General features: G+C 39.6%; 1 protein-coding gene across 4 annotated transcripts in view; it reads left to right on the top strand.

Annotated features, from left to right (window-relative positions):
* The first annotated feature begins 765 nt into the window (after positions 1 to 765).
* Positions 766 to 16,543, top strand: part of per2 (period circadian clock 2) — a 28,446-nt gene continuing 12,668 nt past the window's right edge. For all 4 annotated transcript variants that reach the window (XM_014031126.1, XM_014031140.1, XM_014031135.1 and 1 more), the window contains exons 1-8: positions 766 to 906; positions 7,424 to 7,956; positions 12,717 to 12,809; positions 12,948 to 13,099; positions 14,224 to 14,345; positions 14,435 to 14,636; positions 15,866 to 15,917; positions 16,374 to 16,516. In XM_014031126.1, coding sequence (XP_013886580.1) covers positions 7,529 to 7,956; positions 12,717 to 12,809; positions 12,948 to 13,099; positions 14,224 to 14,345; positions 14,435 to 14,636; positions 15,866 to 15,917; positions 16,374 to 16,516 — 1,192 coding nt within the window. In that variant the 5' untranslated portion in view covers positions 766 to 906; positions 7,424 to 7,528. The remainder of the gene's footprint in view (positions 907 to 7,423; positions 7,957 to 12,716; positions 12,810 to 12,947; positions 13,100 to 14,223; positions 14,346 to 14,434; positions 14,637 to 15,865; positions 15,918 to 16,373; positions 16,517 to 16,543) is intronic.

Raw genomic sequence — 16,543 nt, 5'->3', positions numbered from 1 at the left:
CACAATGGTACAAAACTCTGTTGAAGGATTAGAGGCAAATGAGAAAAATAAATAAGTACTTATATGAAATTGCTCATGTCTGAAGAACTGTGGGACCTGCAGGACCTTGATCCCAAYATTCTCCATTGTTGCTGTTTTTGAACGACCTTCCTGCAGAAAACAAAGCTTTCTCGCTTTACACACGAGGACCTCGAGGTCATAATATTTCTGCACAGCAGCTGTCTGTGAGTAATATAAAAGCACAGACAGTGTAGAGCATATCACTGAGGTGATAGCTTTTTTATGTAAGGATGACTATAAATTAGATAACAGTGTCTGCCTATAGACGTCGAGTCTTTCTATCACATCTGCAGAGCAGCTTTTATTTTTATTTTTTTACGTTTACGCCCATGACTGCGCACAAACAGTTCGTCCACATTGCCACACAGACACTTGTATAACCTTTTAGATAACAGCCGGGCAGCTCTGAGCTTCTCTGAGCCAACCGCTGCCACCGCTTCATTCACCGGCATCCCCGTCGTAGCGATTTGCTCCCTCCCGCAGCAGCCGTGGGTTTCCATGTGCCAGCCTTACATAAAACGACTGACAGCGGCAACGACCAATCACAATGCGGTGCGGCAGCAACAAGCCACGCCTTTAACCACCATCTTAACGTTGATTGGTTCGAGTTTCTGTGAGGTAAAGACTGACGTCTGTATCAACCAATCGTTGCTCAGCGGTGGGAGGTGTTTACGGAGGGGGCTCGTTATGAGGTCATTGCTTGCGTTGAAGACTGTAGTGTGGAGACTTGGGGCAGGAGTTTGTCAGAGCAGCGCTGGACCATTGCACCGGCTGAGGAGTTCATCAAAAGAGGGATTTTTTTTTTTTACTTCACCGGAAGTGGCCGGACTGACGTCGTTGTGTGAGGTACGTGAAGTTTTACTCGCGTGTTAGRGATGTAAAGGCATTTCAAACCGGGTAAAATGAAGCCAGGTTAACAAACCGTGGGGATGTTGTTGGATGGACTTTATGCCAGGCGCTGCGTGGAAACTTGGCACGAGGAGGGCTGCGGACGGTCCTCGCGCTGCGGTTACGTTGCGACCTGGACGGTGATGTCAGAGTGAATTTCGGAGCACGGCGCGTGCTTCTCTTGTGTCAGCGTCACATGAAAACTCCAGCGTAACCCCCTTACATAAAGTCTGCTGCTGCAGCACGCCGCATGCCAACTCCTGGAGTTACAGAATCAACCCATTCATTCATTCAAACCGTTCAATAAAACATTAAAACAGAACCGCTGGATTTAGCTCATAAAACGAAAAAGGCAGGGATGACGTAATAAAACATCTGTTGTATATGTGCAAGCACTTACTTTCAGGTTCTGGCACTAAAGCACGGAGCTAAATGAATTTCTTGTGTTTAAGAAGCAGTGGGCTGATGTGGCCAAATGAAGTGTGGCCTTTGTGACYGGAGAGGGAGGAGAAAACATGTGTGACGCACGTCAGGGCTGGCTGGGGATAACACACTTAGATCTGTTCATCTTAATGTTGATGGTTCCCCACCCACAGCTGCCTGAGAGCTCACAGGAAGATTTCCATTACCTAATCAGAGAAATGTCAAGTAAAAGATGATGTTAACGCTCTCCTGCAAACCACCACGTTTGTATGAACATGTTCAAACTGTGTTTGTAAACATAAGATTCAAGCATCATGTTTAATAAAATGTTGACAGATCAAAGCAGCCACTGCACAGCTTTTAAAGTCATAACTGTAGGACTCTTGCTACTTTATGGGAAGGTTCCTGCCTGGACAGTCAAAAAAATAAAAAAAAACTACATAATAAAATAAAATGAAATGAACACCTCTTGTTTCCCTAAAGAATTTGACATTTTAACATTTTAACCACGCTGACACATGGAGACACTGTACAGCTGATCATTATAAAACAATAGGAGACCGTGTAAGAACGTATTGATAACTGAAATATTGCAATATTTAAAATTCTGGTACTATATTCTCAAAAGTATTATTGATTTTTAAGTAAGACTTTATGGATGGATGTTAAGAAGAACAGTTCTCACTGTTCTGTGTTTTTCTCATTTCACAAAAGTACACTTAATTTAATCTGATTTTTTTTTCTTGTAATGCATTGTGTACTCTTCAAACTGAGTTTTTTTTAATTATTTGAATCCTTTGGAGAAAAAATGGCAATACATTGCCTTGCTTACAAAATCGCAATATATGACCCCAATACACAGTCCTTCACAAAAGTTTAAAATATATTGCATTTCTTTTCAAAACCACAGGAGATTATTTGTTGCAGGTTGGTAAAATGTTATCAACTTCTATTTTTATAGTATACTGTACTGTATGTGTTTGAGGTCGCTTATGAAGTAATGTTCATAGAAGAAGTATCTTTTTACTTCGAATCCTGGCTGAATAGAAAAGGAACATCAATTTTTTTTTCCATAACAAGGGTTAAAACCAGAACATTTATTACAAATTGTTTAACAGGCCTCTTTATTCAGCTGTTTATAAAACTGTTGCTGTTTTACCTCGCTACCTTGATGACAACGTAGGCTGTGCCTTAATGTAGTCCGGCACCACTTAGCRATAACGTGATTTGTTTGAATCGATTTTTCATCCAAGCCCGTAACGATTCTGATACGTAAGCAGAACGTCAGCGGTGTTCTCATTAGCACCTTGATTGCATTAAAGTGAGCACAAATAGCAATTTAGAACCTTTTAACTGTGTTATCTTTCTCACCTTGTTAGACACTTTTCTCTGTGTTTTTTGCCTCTGGGACATGTGCAATTGCTTTTCCGACTGGTTGCCAGACCCTGTGTGCTTTGATCAGGAACCAGTAYTGAGCCGTGCCCCATCCTTCAGAGTTTCACCGCTGTGAAGGGACAATACAGAAACCTTAAATCTGAGAGAAGATTAGAAAGTAAGATCCCTCGTTAATGTGATTTAGATGACTGAAAGGCAGTTTCCCACAGAGACATAGAAAATCCAGGTTATTGCCKCCTCTGCTTTCTTTTTGTGCATCTGCTCAGCTGAGTGGGATGGATTTATTGACAGAGAAGAAGTCAAATGAATTGACCTCAGAAACCCTCGGTGCAGAGGTGCGTTGGACGCCTAAAGGGTCTCACCGGACAGTTGAAGACAGTTAGGGAACGATCAATATTTGGTAAAAAGAGCCGTTTCAGACCTTCTTTCTATAATTAAATAACTTACAGACCCATTATATAGCRATTGTTACTATTCTGATTAAGTTTTAATTTCTCCAAACAAACATTTCATCATTTGTGTGTTTGAACTATTTTATTGRTATTAAACAAGTATTTAACATGCAGGTAGTCAAAGTCCTCATAAAAAACATGCACTCCTTCGTTGGCTTATTATGTAGAAGGTATTGCTTGAAACACATAAACCAGATGATATTGTTAAAATTGTGTGTCTTGGTGCCTTCACCATTGTCACATTGTTTAAACTGCTGAACGTGCAAATATCTGGTTACATACAGAATTTATAATATATATTGATGTGCAGACATCCCTTGCAGCTTTGCCGTCCAYCTCTTTCTGTTTCCTGGTGCTGAGTCAGCAAATTTGCAGTGGCTGCGAGAGCAAACGAGGTGAAAGTCTGGCACGTTGTTTAACTAGTGCAAACTCTTGGACTGCAGTTGGACACATTGTCAGACAGCTGCCTCAGCAGGGCGGAGAAAATCTCCTCCGACCCCTCCCATCCTGGCCAAGCGGCTGCCCTCCAGCAGGTCTTTAACCCACAGACTTAAAAGTTTTTTTTTTTTTTGTGGGTCATCAAGACTCTGATTTCAGCCCAACAGCTTCATGTTGCTCAGATGTTTTTGATGTAGTTTGTTTGATATTGTTGTGTGATGATGACAAAAACTATATTCGTTCATTCAGCTCCTAACCTCTGGACCAGACTTAGGCATTAGTTGCTTCAGCTGCACTTTTCACTAAAAAAAAACAGGTCTTCTTAATAAAATCCCTGTGCAGCACTTTCTGTGCAGAATGGTCCCTCTGTACAATCAGAAGGTTACATGGTGGACCTGTGTCTCATAAAGAGCTAAGTGCTGTGCAAGAGATGAGTCATCAATAAACTTTTTTCTTCCTGTTTAGTTTCCAAACTGCAACCTCTGATTGTCTCTCACTGATCATTCGCTCAGACTGCACACTGACCCAGTTTACTTGGCAGTGCTGACTTTCAAATGAAGTCTCTTTTTAAGGCCAGTGATAAGAGGACGGGTGAAAATGTCTGTCTGTCATCTGATAAGATGAAAAAAATCTGTTAAATACTGATTTATTTGTTTTGGTGCTGTTGAATTACCACTTTTTTCAAGTTAGAATTAGAGACAACATAAAACACAATTTATTAGTTATTTATTTAATTATTTATTTATTTTTTGGCTCCTTTTTTTTTTTTTTTACATCCACACATACTTCACTAAGTGCCAAGGTTAGTTGTCACGACATCTGCAACACATCTTCAAACAACAACCATGAGTGACGCACGAGAGAGGTTGCATAAAAGACCTTCAACATGTTCGGGCTCGAAGCCTAAAAGAAACTCGGTGAAACGAAACACTCATCCCCGTTAAGCTCAGTGAATCGAGAAACTTCACTTGTTCCATTACAGCGATGAGCTGAAGGTGTAACGCAGGCCTTTTCACCTTTTCAGCTTGGGAAGCAGTCAGGTAGGACGCTAAATACACACGCTTGTGTCTTTTCACGTGTTGCCCTGAGACGTGGTTGTGAGAATGATCACGTATTTGAGTTTTACTCCGAATTAATTCTGATCATGATGATGGAAGTTTAAATGTAATTTGCAACTGAACTCACCTGCTTTACTGCACGTCTGCGGCTGGTTACAAAATTTTGTTATAACCAGGATGATAGCAAATATTTGTAAAACAAACCAGTGCTTTCTTCTTTTTCATTAGGGTTTGCACATCTAATTAACCCTGAACAGGACATGTTCCAGGGTGGTTGTTTTCAGTTAGATTGTAACTTGTTAAATCTAAAAGCTCTTGCTCCTGGTTCATTGACAAAGTATTTATTTTTATTTGGTCATGATTGCCTTCTGGTTTTCTTTTTGTTTATTCAAAACACACCAGTGTTGGTGCTTCAAATAAGAAGAATGCGTCACTTTCTGTTAGCGCAGGGGTCTGCAACCTGTGGCTCTGGGGCCGCATGTGGCTCTTTGGTCCTCTGCAGTGGCTCTTTGAAAATGTGACCAAACATAACAGCATTTTTTTTGTTGTGGTTATACCCACAACAGAAATCAGTTTGTATGCAAATATGTGATCAAAACTAATATAAAAGTAAAATATGTTAGCTCGTCTTAGCTTGTTGTTTACTTAAATATTCCAATTCATTTTTATGATCTTTCTCTCAAATCCATCAGAATTACCTTTAAATAATATGAAGACTACATAATAAGAAGAAGAATTAGAAAAAAAATATGCCTGAATAATTCAGTTGTACTAGTTTTTATGAAATTCTGTACAAATATACATTATTTTTCTTGTTTGCATGAATTTGGTCTTTATATTTGTCCTGATGTGTATAATAATAAAAATAATAATAATATTTTTTTAGTTTTAAAGTGTCACCTCCAATGACCATAAAGGTTCCCGAAAAGACCTTGAAAAAGGCCCACGGACCAGCAGTTGATATTCTCAGTTGTAGCTTGTTTCGCGGCTCCGAACACATTTTATTAGTGAGACRAGGAGCAAAAATGGCTCTTTTGATCATAAAGGTTGCAGACCCCTGTGTTAGTGGAACCATTTCAAGTTGATACTGTTTGGAAATCTCACATTGAACTATATTCTGCCTGAAACCTTGATTTGCAGATTTACAAGTTCATTTGAGGCCACATGTAACAGGACAACAATCCATGCTGTTTGCTAGCAACGTTTAATGGAGGTCAAATAAATCTTATCTAGTTTCTTTGAGTTCATCAGTGAAAGCAATCCTTTGAAATGGTCAAAGGGGACAGACCCGCTGCTCTTTGAAGGGCATCACAGGCTTTTTACAGAATGTCAGAGACACCTACAGGGGTCCTCAGAGGTCAGGAGTCGAACCCTTCGATGTGCTCTGATATGAAACCAGACTAAAGGGACAAGTGATTTTTTTAAGAACTGATGCAGCTTTTTTTTTCTTCCATGTCGTGTCTATGCACGAGTGTTGGTCTATAAAAATATATAAATGTCATTTAGTTTAAAAACCTTGCTAGTGTTTCTTGTGTTGAATGAATACATTATGACTGAACACTTGAAAAGCAAATATTTGGTTTTTGTTCTTTAGTTTGATCCCATGTCAAATCAGACTTGTCCTGATCAGACTTTTAGTTTCCTAACGAACCTGTCCACAAAAGAGCTGTGCCATTTCAAACCACTGGAATCAGAATCAGAATACTTTATTGATTCCCGGGGGGAAATTGCAATTATTACAGCTGCAACCGTTCAAGTAAGCATTTGAGAAAAAACAAAAGGAAAAAAACATTTGAGCACACTGGGAAAAAATAAGTATAAACACAACAATAAGCATACTTTGGCATCTATACAGTGTAAATAGAAAATGAAAACAGTGATATACTCTAAAAATAAAAACAGTATGGCTGATGCAGAGGTCCCATCAGATATTATTAGATCAGGGCTATTCAACTGGCGGCCCGCGGGCCACATCCGGCCCACGAGTGACCAAAGTTTGGCCTGCCAATTGKTTCATTCATCTCTTAAGCTCAAAACCCCAGTTTTCTACTTTAATAACTTTAAGTTCTTTTAGTTCGACATCCACATGTTTGGTGTCTACAGAACCGTCAGAATCGTGGCTACAAGCTGGTAAAAACCATTTCTATGCACACCAAAGACAGTTAAAATGACAAGCAGTTGAAGATAAAACTCTGAAAGTCAAAATAAAATTAGTTAAAATTTTTGGCAAATCAGAGATGTCAAAATAATATTTGTGTCAAAYGGGTATAACATGTTCTTTTTGATTTTGAAATTGTTTATTTATCACTACTTTTATTGGGTTATGTATGTTGTAATCATGATTAAATGCAGCAAAATAAACTATTAAGGTAACAGATCTTTGTAATACTTGGTTTATTTACATAATAACTTTAATTCCTGGATGTCCGGCCCCTGAGCTGTTGACCTGCAGTAACTGTGGCCCCCGAACCAGTTTAGTTGAATAGACCTGGATTAGATGATATAAGAATAGGTGATGAATAGATTAAGGTGTCATTGGTAAATAAAGTACACAGATGTATTAAAGTGACAGATGGTTTCACATGTTTCGGGCAGAGAAACATGTGAAACAAACATTCCATATAAAATAAAAATGTATAGTTAGATTTTTTCAAAAATACATAAAAAGATGACTTATTACTAACATATATTATCCTCTTCTGTCCACAGATTAGTCTTCGTCCCTTCATTCCGCTGTCACACCTGTGAAAATGGGGTGATTGTCCCGTTTCCTTGTAACTCACTTGGAGCAAGTCCAGGATAACTCTCCTCCTGATGTCCAAGGATTCAAACTCCAACCCCTATTGCTTCCCCGTGCAGACGGAGCAGGATGCAGCCTGCAGAGCATCCGCTTCAAGCAGCTCCATCTCAAGTGGTGCCTCCGGCTGCCTCTCCATGGCGCAGCTGCGCTGGGTGGGAGGCTACAGCCAAGGTGGGCCTGACCTGGGCCTGCCTTCAGAGGGCAGCGACAGCAGCGGTCAGGATCCCGCCGTCTCGCTGCGCAACRTCCGCAAGAACACACGCTCTCGCCTGGTCCCCGAGGAGGACGTGGAGATGAAGAGCAGCGGGTCCAGTGGGAGCGGGACCGAATCGCATGGAAATGAAAGCCATGGCAATGAGAGTCGCGGGCATGAGTCAGTGGGCAGCTCCAATGGACACAGCAAGGACTCAGCGCTGTTGGAATCCTCAGGGAGCAATAAAAGGTATGTGATGACTGTGGGAATGATGAAACCTTTTCTCCAGCATAACTGAGTTCTTGACACTTTTTTTCCCCAAAACCACCTGTTTTTGGGCAGAACACTCTGAGTTTTTAAAAAAATACTTAAATACAAATTAATTTATTTAAATAAATTTAAATTTAGGTAAAACAAAAATAATGTAAGGACATTTGATGGAAAGTAAATACTATCAAACCAGTTTTGTCTAATTATAATGTAGTTTATTAYAATCCATTTAACAAATCAAGTATATTGGCATATAAAAGTTTTAAATGGGAGAAATGTCCAGTTTAAGTAGCAGGAGCTTGACATCAAATCTTCAAATTGATGCAATCCTGTGTTCTCAGTGTCCTTGGGTTGGTGGGCCTTAGGAAAGGAAAACTCTTGCAAAACTTTCARTCCTGAACCAAACCTTCTCAGAGCTCTCCTAAGCTAAGGCCAAGTGTTCTTTCAAGAAATTCATATCATCTATTGCCTTTTATGTCTGACTTTTAGAGATTATCTTATAATGAAAAGTTGTGAAGTTACTGCCATCTTGGAAATCCAGTGGGWTCTGTTTTATTCAGAACAGTGCATTATTATTTTCTACAAGTTCATGMGATATTTCAATAAGAGACAGACAAGCAAAGACACAGAAACACAGTCGTCCAATTTTACCTTTTGGCAGTTTGAGATAATTAAATGTTCTGATTTATCTTCCTTCACTCATTTACCTCTAATATCCCGAGCAATGACTTTGATGCAGCATCWGTGGCGTAGACATCTGCCAGCGGGTCAACAGAAAAAGTAACGGCATTAAAGCCACACAGCAGCAGACATGGTTTCCAAATTAGAGTCAGACCTCATTAAAATCACTGAAGGTTCTGTTGGTCACGCTTTCTTTCATTTCCTTTCATAACTGATGCCAGTATTTTCATACAGACTGGGTAAAATGGATAATTCTGTCCTGTTTATTTTTATTTAACTGTTTTTAGGTCATAATAAATGCAGCTATGAGGACCGGATCTTTCTCAGTGCTGACTAATGTCAGCAGATGGGTTAGCTAGCCAAAGCTTTAATGATGATGACAACAAGCTCTTGTTCCTTTTGAAATAAATAATTAACCTGCTTTAATTATTTTTTCCCGCCATAAGTGTCCCCATGCAAATTCAAACAGTGAACAAGTGATTGTAAAATGTCACTGCTTTAAATGACAGCTGAACATTTTATATAAATGCCAGCAAAACTAAAGCCGCCCATCAGACATCTTCTGTCAACACAAATATTACAAATCAACTTTAAGAAAATTATTGAGCTTCTCTTGGTTTATGGTCTGAAAAACCCTCAATAATCGACTGTAGATCTGATGCCAGCACACACTGCTGTCAGGTCTGGTCTCTGCAGGGAGCAGCTGGTGGCTGTTTTTGGCGGACAGAATCTAGCACGCAATCATGTTTTGTATTTTCATCTTGATAATGAAAACGTCTGCAACGTGAAAAATAATCAGATATGTTGTCAGATTTATTGTTGCACTTTCATGTTCTCTCTTTCATCGGCTGTGGTTGGGCTGAAAGTGGCTCAGCACCAACACACACAGGTTGTTTTTCAAACCATGAAATAACAAATTTAAGCATTTCTTTAAGAGATAATTTCATTGTGGATGTTAGGATTCTCAAATGTGGAGCGACCTTCAACCAGATTATTTGTTCCTCGTAGTCAAAGGAATTTGATGAGTCAGCGGTTTTCAGACTCCTTGTTTTTGGTTATAAATAGGCACACACGCTGTGCAGCTTGCCCCGGAGACGACGGAGCAGACTGAAAAAACAACAACAGTAAAACACTGAATTGATGTCATGTAGGAGGCTGGAAGCTGGCTTCACCAGGATACCAACTGGGTTGTGTCATGGTTTCCATCCTCCTGTTACCATGAAGATGTAATGTTTATGCCTGTTTATCTCGGGGTGGAGCAACCCAGTCGCAGGCTTTGACGTCCGTCCACTCCCTGCCAGCCATGCCTCGCTTGCTTCACTCGAGCCTTTAAATCCAGATCTTTTCTTTTCAAAACCACTCCTCCTTCCTGTTTGATTAGTATCCATCATTAGTTTCCTTATCTGCTGGCAGGATGACGTTTTATTACACCTCCCTTTGCCCATTGCCCTCAGTTAACCCTCGGTTCTAWTGGACTTTTATTCATGACAGGAAATGCTTTACTTAAAGAACTGTTTTAGCTTCTCTTGTTAKCCCTCTCTTAATGCAGGTCACAGCTTGTTCCACCTGATTTGAAGCTGTGTTTTTTTTTGAACAATGTATATCTTTTACAAAACATTACATAAATATTTTTTGATTTAGTTTTCATGAAACTTGCAGAAAATAATCAGTGGATGTTTACAGCAGAATAACTTTTGAAGTCAGCCCCATTCAAGATGGCTGCCAGAAGCAACTGACCCCAAAAAAAAAAACATTAAATTAATTATAATTCCATTGATTTTCCAAATATTGAACTAAAGTTTGGTATTGTATTAACTGGGAGTCATCCCATCATATGTTCTGAGCATATATCCAACACAAAATGGCTAATGAGCTTAATGAGCTGAGAAACTTGAGAGAAAGCAGAACTCTAGATTCATTTTAAGCATATTTTGAAACTTCTTAAAAGAAACAGGAAAAGTGTGTTTGAAAGCAGCTGTCCCTATATTCTCAGCTGTCTGACATCCTGCTGTCGCCACCTACACAAAGGGTGTGGGGCACATTTTCAGAGCAGTTACAGCTCTTGCTTTCTCTGCTGCGCGAGTCAAACTGAAAAAAAAAAAAGATGAGCGGTAAAGGCAAACACATTTTCCAGATAAGATGTGGTTTAGCCAGTATTTTACTCAGGTCACTGTTTTCACTTTCAAAGAGWTAAAATAATACCAAATCATAATTACTGTGCACTTGTTTGGAAATGACGTCCACATTCTTGCAGCGTTTTGCTAAAGGAGTAACAGATTCAGGAGGGTTTGTGAAATTAGGTGGTAAAATGAAATCAAAATGCTGATAAAATAATATGAAAACAGTTTAAAAGACAAATGTAACATCACATCTAAAACTGGAGCAGTTTGAACTGGAAACATTACACTGCAGCTTTTTATCTCATKGACCTGCAGCTTTGATTGAAATGGGTCGTGTAGTTTGATGAATCAGTGCTGCTGATTAAAGTCCAAAGATAAAAAAAAAGGTGGTAAATTTAGCCACACACTGTGCACTTTATAAATGTAAAGGCTAAATAAAACAAGTTAAACTTCCTCTCCCTTTTTATGTAACATGTTTCCACGACTCACAGACTCCCTGCTGCAGTTTGAATGAGCTTTCTCWGAACTAATACATGTTCAGACTGTCTAAAACCAGCTGTTGCCTTCTGCAGGACTCAAACCTATTTTCAGCAGATTTAGATCCTAAACCTGGGCTTGTAGAGGCTATTTGTAAACACGTTGTCTATTCTTAGCAGGTAATGAGGATAATTATAGCAGCTTGAGTTGTAACGTAGGTGAGTCAGTTAATCAGACAGCTGTTAATAGACTTTCATTAAGCCTGTTGGCTAACAATCTACAGTATGTAAACAAGAAGAGGCGCTGTGTGGCCTTCAGGCGGAGAATTTTAAAATGACAAACTTCTGACAGACCTTGTTTTTATTTAGGACAGACCTCTTCACTACAATGTCAAGTGCTGATAAACTGATCCAGTCTAAAACCACCTGCGGGGTTTCTGAGAGCCCCCACATGAGCTGTTTTATTTAGACRCCGTAAGCCTGTTACACACATTAAGCTGCGTTAAAGTGAGTCAGTGTTATTGAAGGCTAATGATTGTAGTGTTTCAGTGCAGTGCCAAGGTTCCGGGAAATACCTTAGATCAGGCACACACTCCTGCGCTCACTGAACCGACACAGAAAACGGCAATGTTTCACAACTCTGTAAACCTTTGGGTCTGCATTATGGCCTTTTCCAAAACAGACAGAAGTTATTCTGTAAATGTAGAAATACTGTTTGCTATCTTAATGTTATAATAATATCTAAACACAAAGAGTTTGAGGAAGAATGCAGTTTGTATTTAAGTACTCCAGGAAGTATGCTTAAATAGGACAGCAATGAGGATTGTCAATTGCTTTTTTAATTGTCTGAACTGTAGTGTAGTTGAAGTCAAATTGGAAGAAAACTGTTTAAAAAAAACTGTAAATATGGTTTTAAAATCTGAGCACCATGAGTGAAAGTAGAAAACTGTAGCTGCTTYGGCCCCCAGTTGGGTTTTGGCCTCTCACTCCTGCTTTTTTCTGTGCTCATGCTGCGCACCCACTGAGGCAGGATTTAGGACAGACTTCAGGTTGAGGGTGCGATTTCTTTTAGAAGTTAGTTGCTAAATGAGACGTGAAACTTCACACACACTCTTCCTCCTTCACTGTCACAAAGGGAATCAAAAAGAGCAACTCGCCCTTATTTTAACTTCCAAAGTGCGAAAGTGAAGTGAGGACACTTGTTTCTATCAATGGAAACTTTTGTATGCATGTTAAATCCATGTGACAAGTTTGTGCTTTTGAAACATTACGGACAAAACAGGTGTGAACATTTTGTGCCTTGTTATTGTGCTGCTGTGAAAACAGGCTCAGAAGGAGGCTGGCGGAAAAAAGAAACACAGCGGCAAATCTCTCCTTTTTCCTGGAATTGACGTAATTTTACTCAACGTTGCAGATGCTCATTCATCCTGTTTTTTTTTTTTTTTATTTCTCTCCTGCACAGTTCGAACTCCCACAGTCCATCTCCACCGAGCAGCTCAAACGCCTACAGTCTGCTGAGCTCAGAACAGGACAACCCTTCGACCAGCGGCTGCAGGTTAGTGCACGGACCGTTACAAGGACCAACAAAGCAGCTTCCAAAACCTTATTGTTCAGAATTTAGCGTTTTTTAGAGCTTTTTGTCTCTCTTAGCATCATAACTGAGACTCATCGTTTTCACATGTCTGCCTTGCAGTAGTGAGGAGTCTGCCAAAGCCAAGAACCAGAAGGAGGTGATTAAAACTCTGAAAGAGCTGAAGCTCCACGTGCCCGCTGACAAGAGACACAACAAGTCCACCACACTGAACACCCTCAAGTACGCCCTCCGCTGCGTCAAACAGGTGGAAGGTGAGTAGTTCATTTAAATTATCTACCTTTAGTCTATTTTTATCTTTTTTCTTCCCGTTACACACATTCACATTAAAATACAAAAAAAAAAAATTTCTGTCAGTGCTGCACCACAGAAAAGGAAATCTTTCTTCAAAAACTTTGTTCACCTTGAAATCTTCTTCGGTACACGTTTTAACCTACCTTTAACTTTCAGCTAGCCTTTTGCTCCCTTTAGCATTTAGCTAGCATTTTGCTTCTTTCAGCTTTAAAGTGCTATATAATTTAAAATCAACTTTTTTCGAGTTTTATATCATGTTATAATGTTATCCTCTCCTCAAAAACATGCCCAGAGTCTTACTTTGACTCATTCATGCATGTTTGAGAAATCCTGTAGTGTCCTGAGGTGGCAGGCAGAGGAGAAAAATGACAGGTTGGGACTAGAACCGCCTTTTGGGACCAGCTCCGCCTCTGGGCTGTGTCTCCAAGCCGAGCTTCCTCATCACGGAGCACACCTCTCCACCCCCGCACCCTGCCTGTGACTCCTGCAGGCTCTCGGCAGCAACAAAGCAAACAACTGGTGAAACTGAAAGTGAAACTGAAACTGTCTGCTGAGCTCCCAACACTACTTCTGAGTGCAGCCCTTTTCAAATTCGAAATACCTTTGAGGGAAAGTATTTTCAGATGCCAGGTAAACTACACTGAGCTTCCATATCACAGCACAACCCCCATCCCCACCCCCAACCCCCACCTGTTGAAATGGGTGGGACAGAAGTGGAAGGAGGTTCTTAAAGAGACAGGGACCAATTTCAAGGCGTTTAGAAGAGGAAGTGAGGAGAAGATAAGTTTATTTTCTATTTAAACATAAAAACAGCATTTTAATAACAACTAAAGGTGACATAGATACTTTATTATGGTATAGAACTTAAATATATGCCTGAGAAACACATAATATTGCCCCTTTAACAATTAAATTTCAGCATCTTCAGCAGCTTCTCTAAAAAATGTCTTTGAATTTTGTGTGAGTGTGTTGTCTTTCGATTTATATTATTACTTATAGATTTATTTTTAATATCACGTGACATTTTGTAAGAAATTTTATTTTGAGTTGTGTTTTGCTTAAACTCAAACACATCTTCTTTCAGCCAACGAGGAGTACTACCAGCTACTGATGAGCAATGACAGTCAGCCATCAGGCCTGGACGTTTCTTCTTATACCATAGAGGAGATAGACAGCATCACCTCTGAGTACACACTCAAAAACAACGTGAGTATTTTTTAAATAAACTGAGCAATCATTTAAGGTGCAGCAGTTGGGTAAGACAAATATGGTTTCGAATGTTGTGTCGTCAACAGGATATATTTGCAGTCGCGGTGTCTTTGATCACCGGAAGGATTGTCTACATTTCCGACCAGGCAGCCTCCATCCTCAACTGCAAACGAGAGGTGTTCCAGGACTCCAAGTTTGTGGAGTTTCTGATACCGCAAGATATCAGCGTGTTCTACAGCTTCACCACGCCTTACCGCCTGCCATCCTGGAGCATGTGCACCGGAGCAGGTACCAAAGCTAATTATCGCTCTGCAAAATTCAATAGCTTGATGACCACTTTCTTCTATTAACCCATGATTCAGGATGACCATAGCAACTATTTGACCTTGCGCAACACAAAAATTGCTATATTCTAGTCTGTTTTACAGATATTGAGATCAAATTTGGTGTGGTAGTAGCTGAAAGTTATMCTCTGAGACTGTGCAAGATCTCTGTTAAAAACAAGTTGAAAGGAAATTGTTAAGCGTGTTCGTTTACCATTTTATGTGATTGAGCCAAACATAAAATGTACCAAYACATGGATATTGAATGTAAAAAAGTTCATGCAACACCACACAGAGCGCTCGGGCTGAAGGCAGTTAATTCTCAGTCTGTGTTCAGGCCTCGTTTTCAGACATTTCAATATAACAACAACTTCAGGACATGACTCCGCCTATTTTATTACATCATCAGGATGGACCCTAACACTGCTCGAGTCATGCCCGCTCACAATCCTAATGAAGACCAACGGTTCAGTTATGTGTTGGATCTGTGTTCCGCCATGAATCTACATCAAGTCCCACAAATAACAACATTATAAGAGATATTACTGTTCTCCTAATTAAAAGAATATACCATGTGTAGTGTAATTAAAATCAGTATATGAGCAAACCCCAATAAATTTCTTCAGAGTGATATGCATTTCTTTAAGGAATGCTTTTTTTATTCCATCCATCCATCTTTTACACACTTTTCCTTTCTGAGTTACATAATAGTTTTGTTTTTCCTTACTGGCATTAGTAGAGAAGTTGGTTTTAATGACGATCGAGTGAAATTACAGAGTAAACGATGAATCAGATGTAATTTTCTCAAATTTGCCACAAAAACAAGTCTCCTCCACCCTTCAGTTCAGTGCATTACGTCACATTGGTGATAATGGTACTTTTTAGTTGAGCATGACAAAACAGATTTCATTTTGTTCAGATGGCAAAGAATTATTTACAATTGATTATTTATAAAAATGAATCCTTTGTAAAACACCTGGAGCTACTTTTTTTGACTTTCTTGGAAACACTGGTTAGCAAACCAAATTAACTTGACTCTGTTTAAATTCATTGCACAAACAGGATGTGAAGGTCCGCTCACATAAACAGTGTTTTATAATGCAAATATTCAAACCTCACATCTGCCCAGATCCTGCCAGTCAATTGACTGGAATAGGCTGCCTTTGAATTAAAACATTCCTTTTCCAATTTCAGAGTCCTCTACGTCTGACTGCTTACAGGAAAAGTCCTTTTTCTGTCGTATCAGGTGGGTCTGTGTTGCTTCACACACCATCAGGCCATCTGCTGCTCGTACCCAATTTCTACTTTATATTTATGCTTTCAACCCAGTCGAGAGGTATTTGTAATTAGTTTGTGACATCACAAGCGTAAAAGTTGTTATTGGACACTTTTTTTGCCAGGTTAATGTTACACACACACACACACATGAAAAACACACATTGCATTTGTCCAGGTGCAACACTGATTTGATTTTTCTTTCCATGCAGCACCTAATGTAAAATTAAGTTTTCTGCTGCAACTATTTTTGCTCCCTAAGCAGAACATATCAGCTTAAGTCACTTCCTTTTATTTTCAAATCTAGATTAAAAGAAAAAAGTTAAAGAGTGCCCCCAGTTGTTCAATTTACAGAGTATTTGTATATACTTAGGACGTGCTTTTCAAGCTACCTTGGGTTAAATTTATCTTCTTTTCTCTTCTTCAGTGGTGGTAAAGAGTGTGAGGGTGAGCTGCGGTATTATCCATTCCGTATGACGCCTTACCTGATGAAAGTCCAAGACACGGTTCACGCTGAAGACCAGTTCTGCTGCCTCCTCCTGGCTGAAAGGGTTCACTCCGGATATGATGGTAAGAATGCAACTGCAGGTTTGAGGC

This window comes from Austrofundulus limnaeus, unplaced genomic scaffold, assembly GCF_001266775.1.
Source record: "Austrofundulus limnaeus strain Quisiro unplaced genomic scaffold, Austrofundulus_limnaeus-1.0 Scaffold6, whole genome shotgun sequence".
Lineage (NCBI taxonomy): Eukaryota > Metazoa > Chordata > Actinopteri > Cyprinodontiformes > Rivulidae > Austrofundulus > Austrofundulus limnaeus.
The sequence above is the reverse complement of the archived record's forward strand: the minus strand, read 5'-3'. Positions and strand labels throughout refer to the sequence as shown.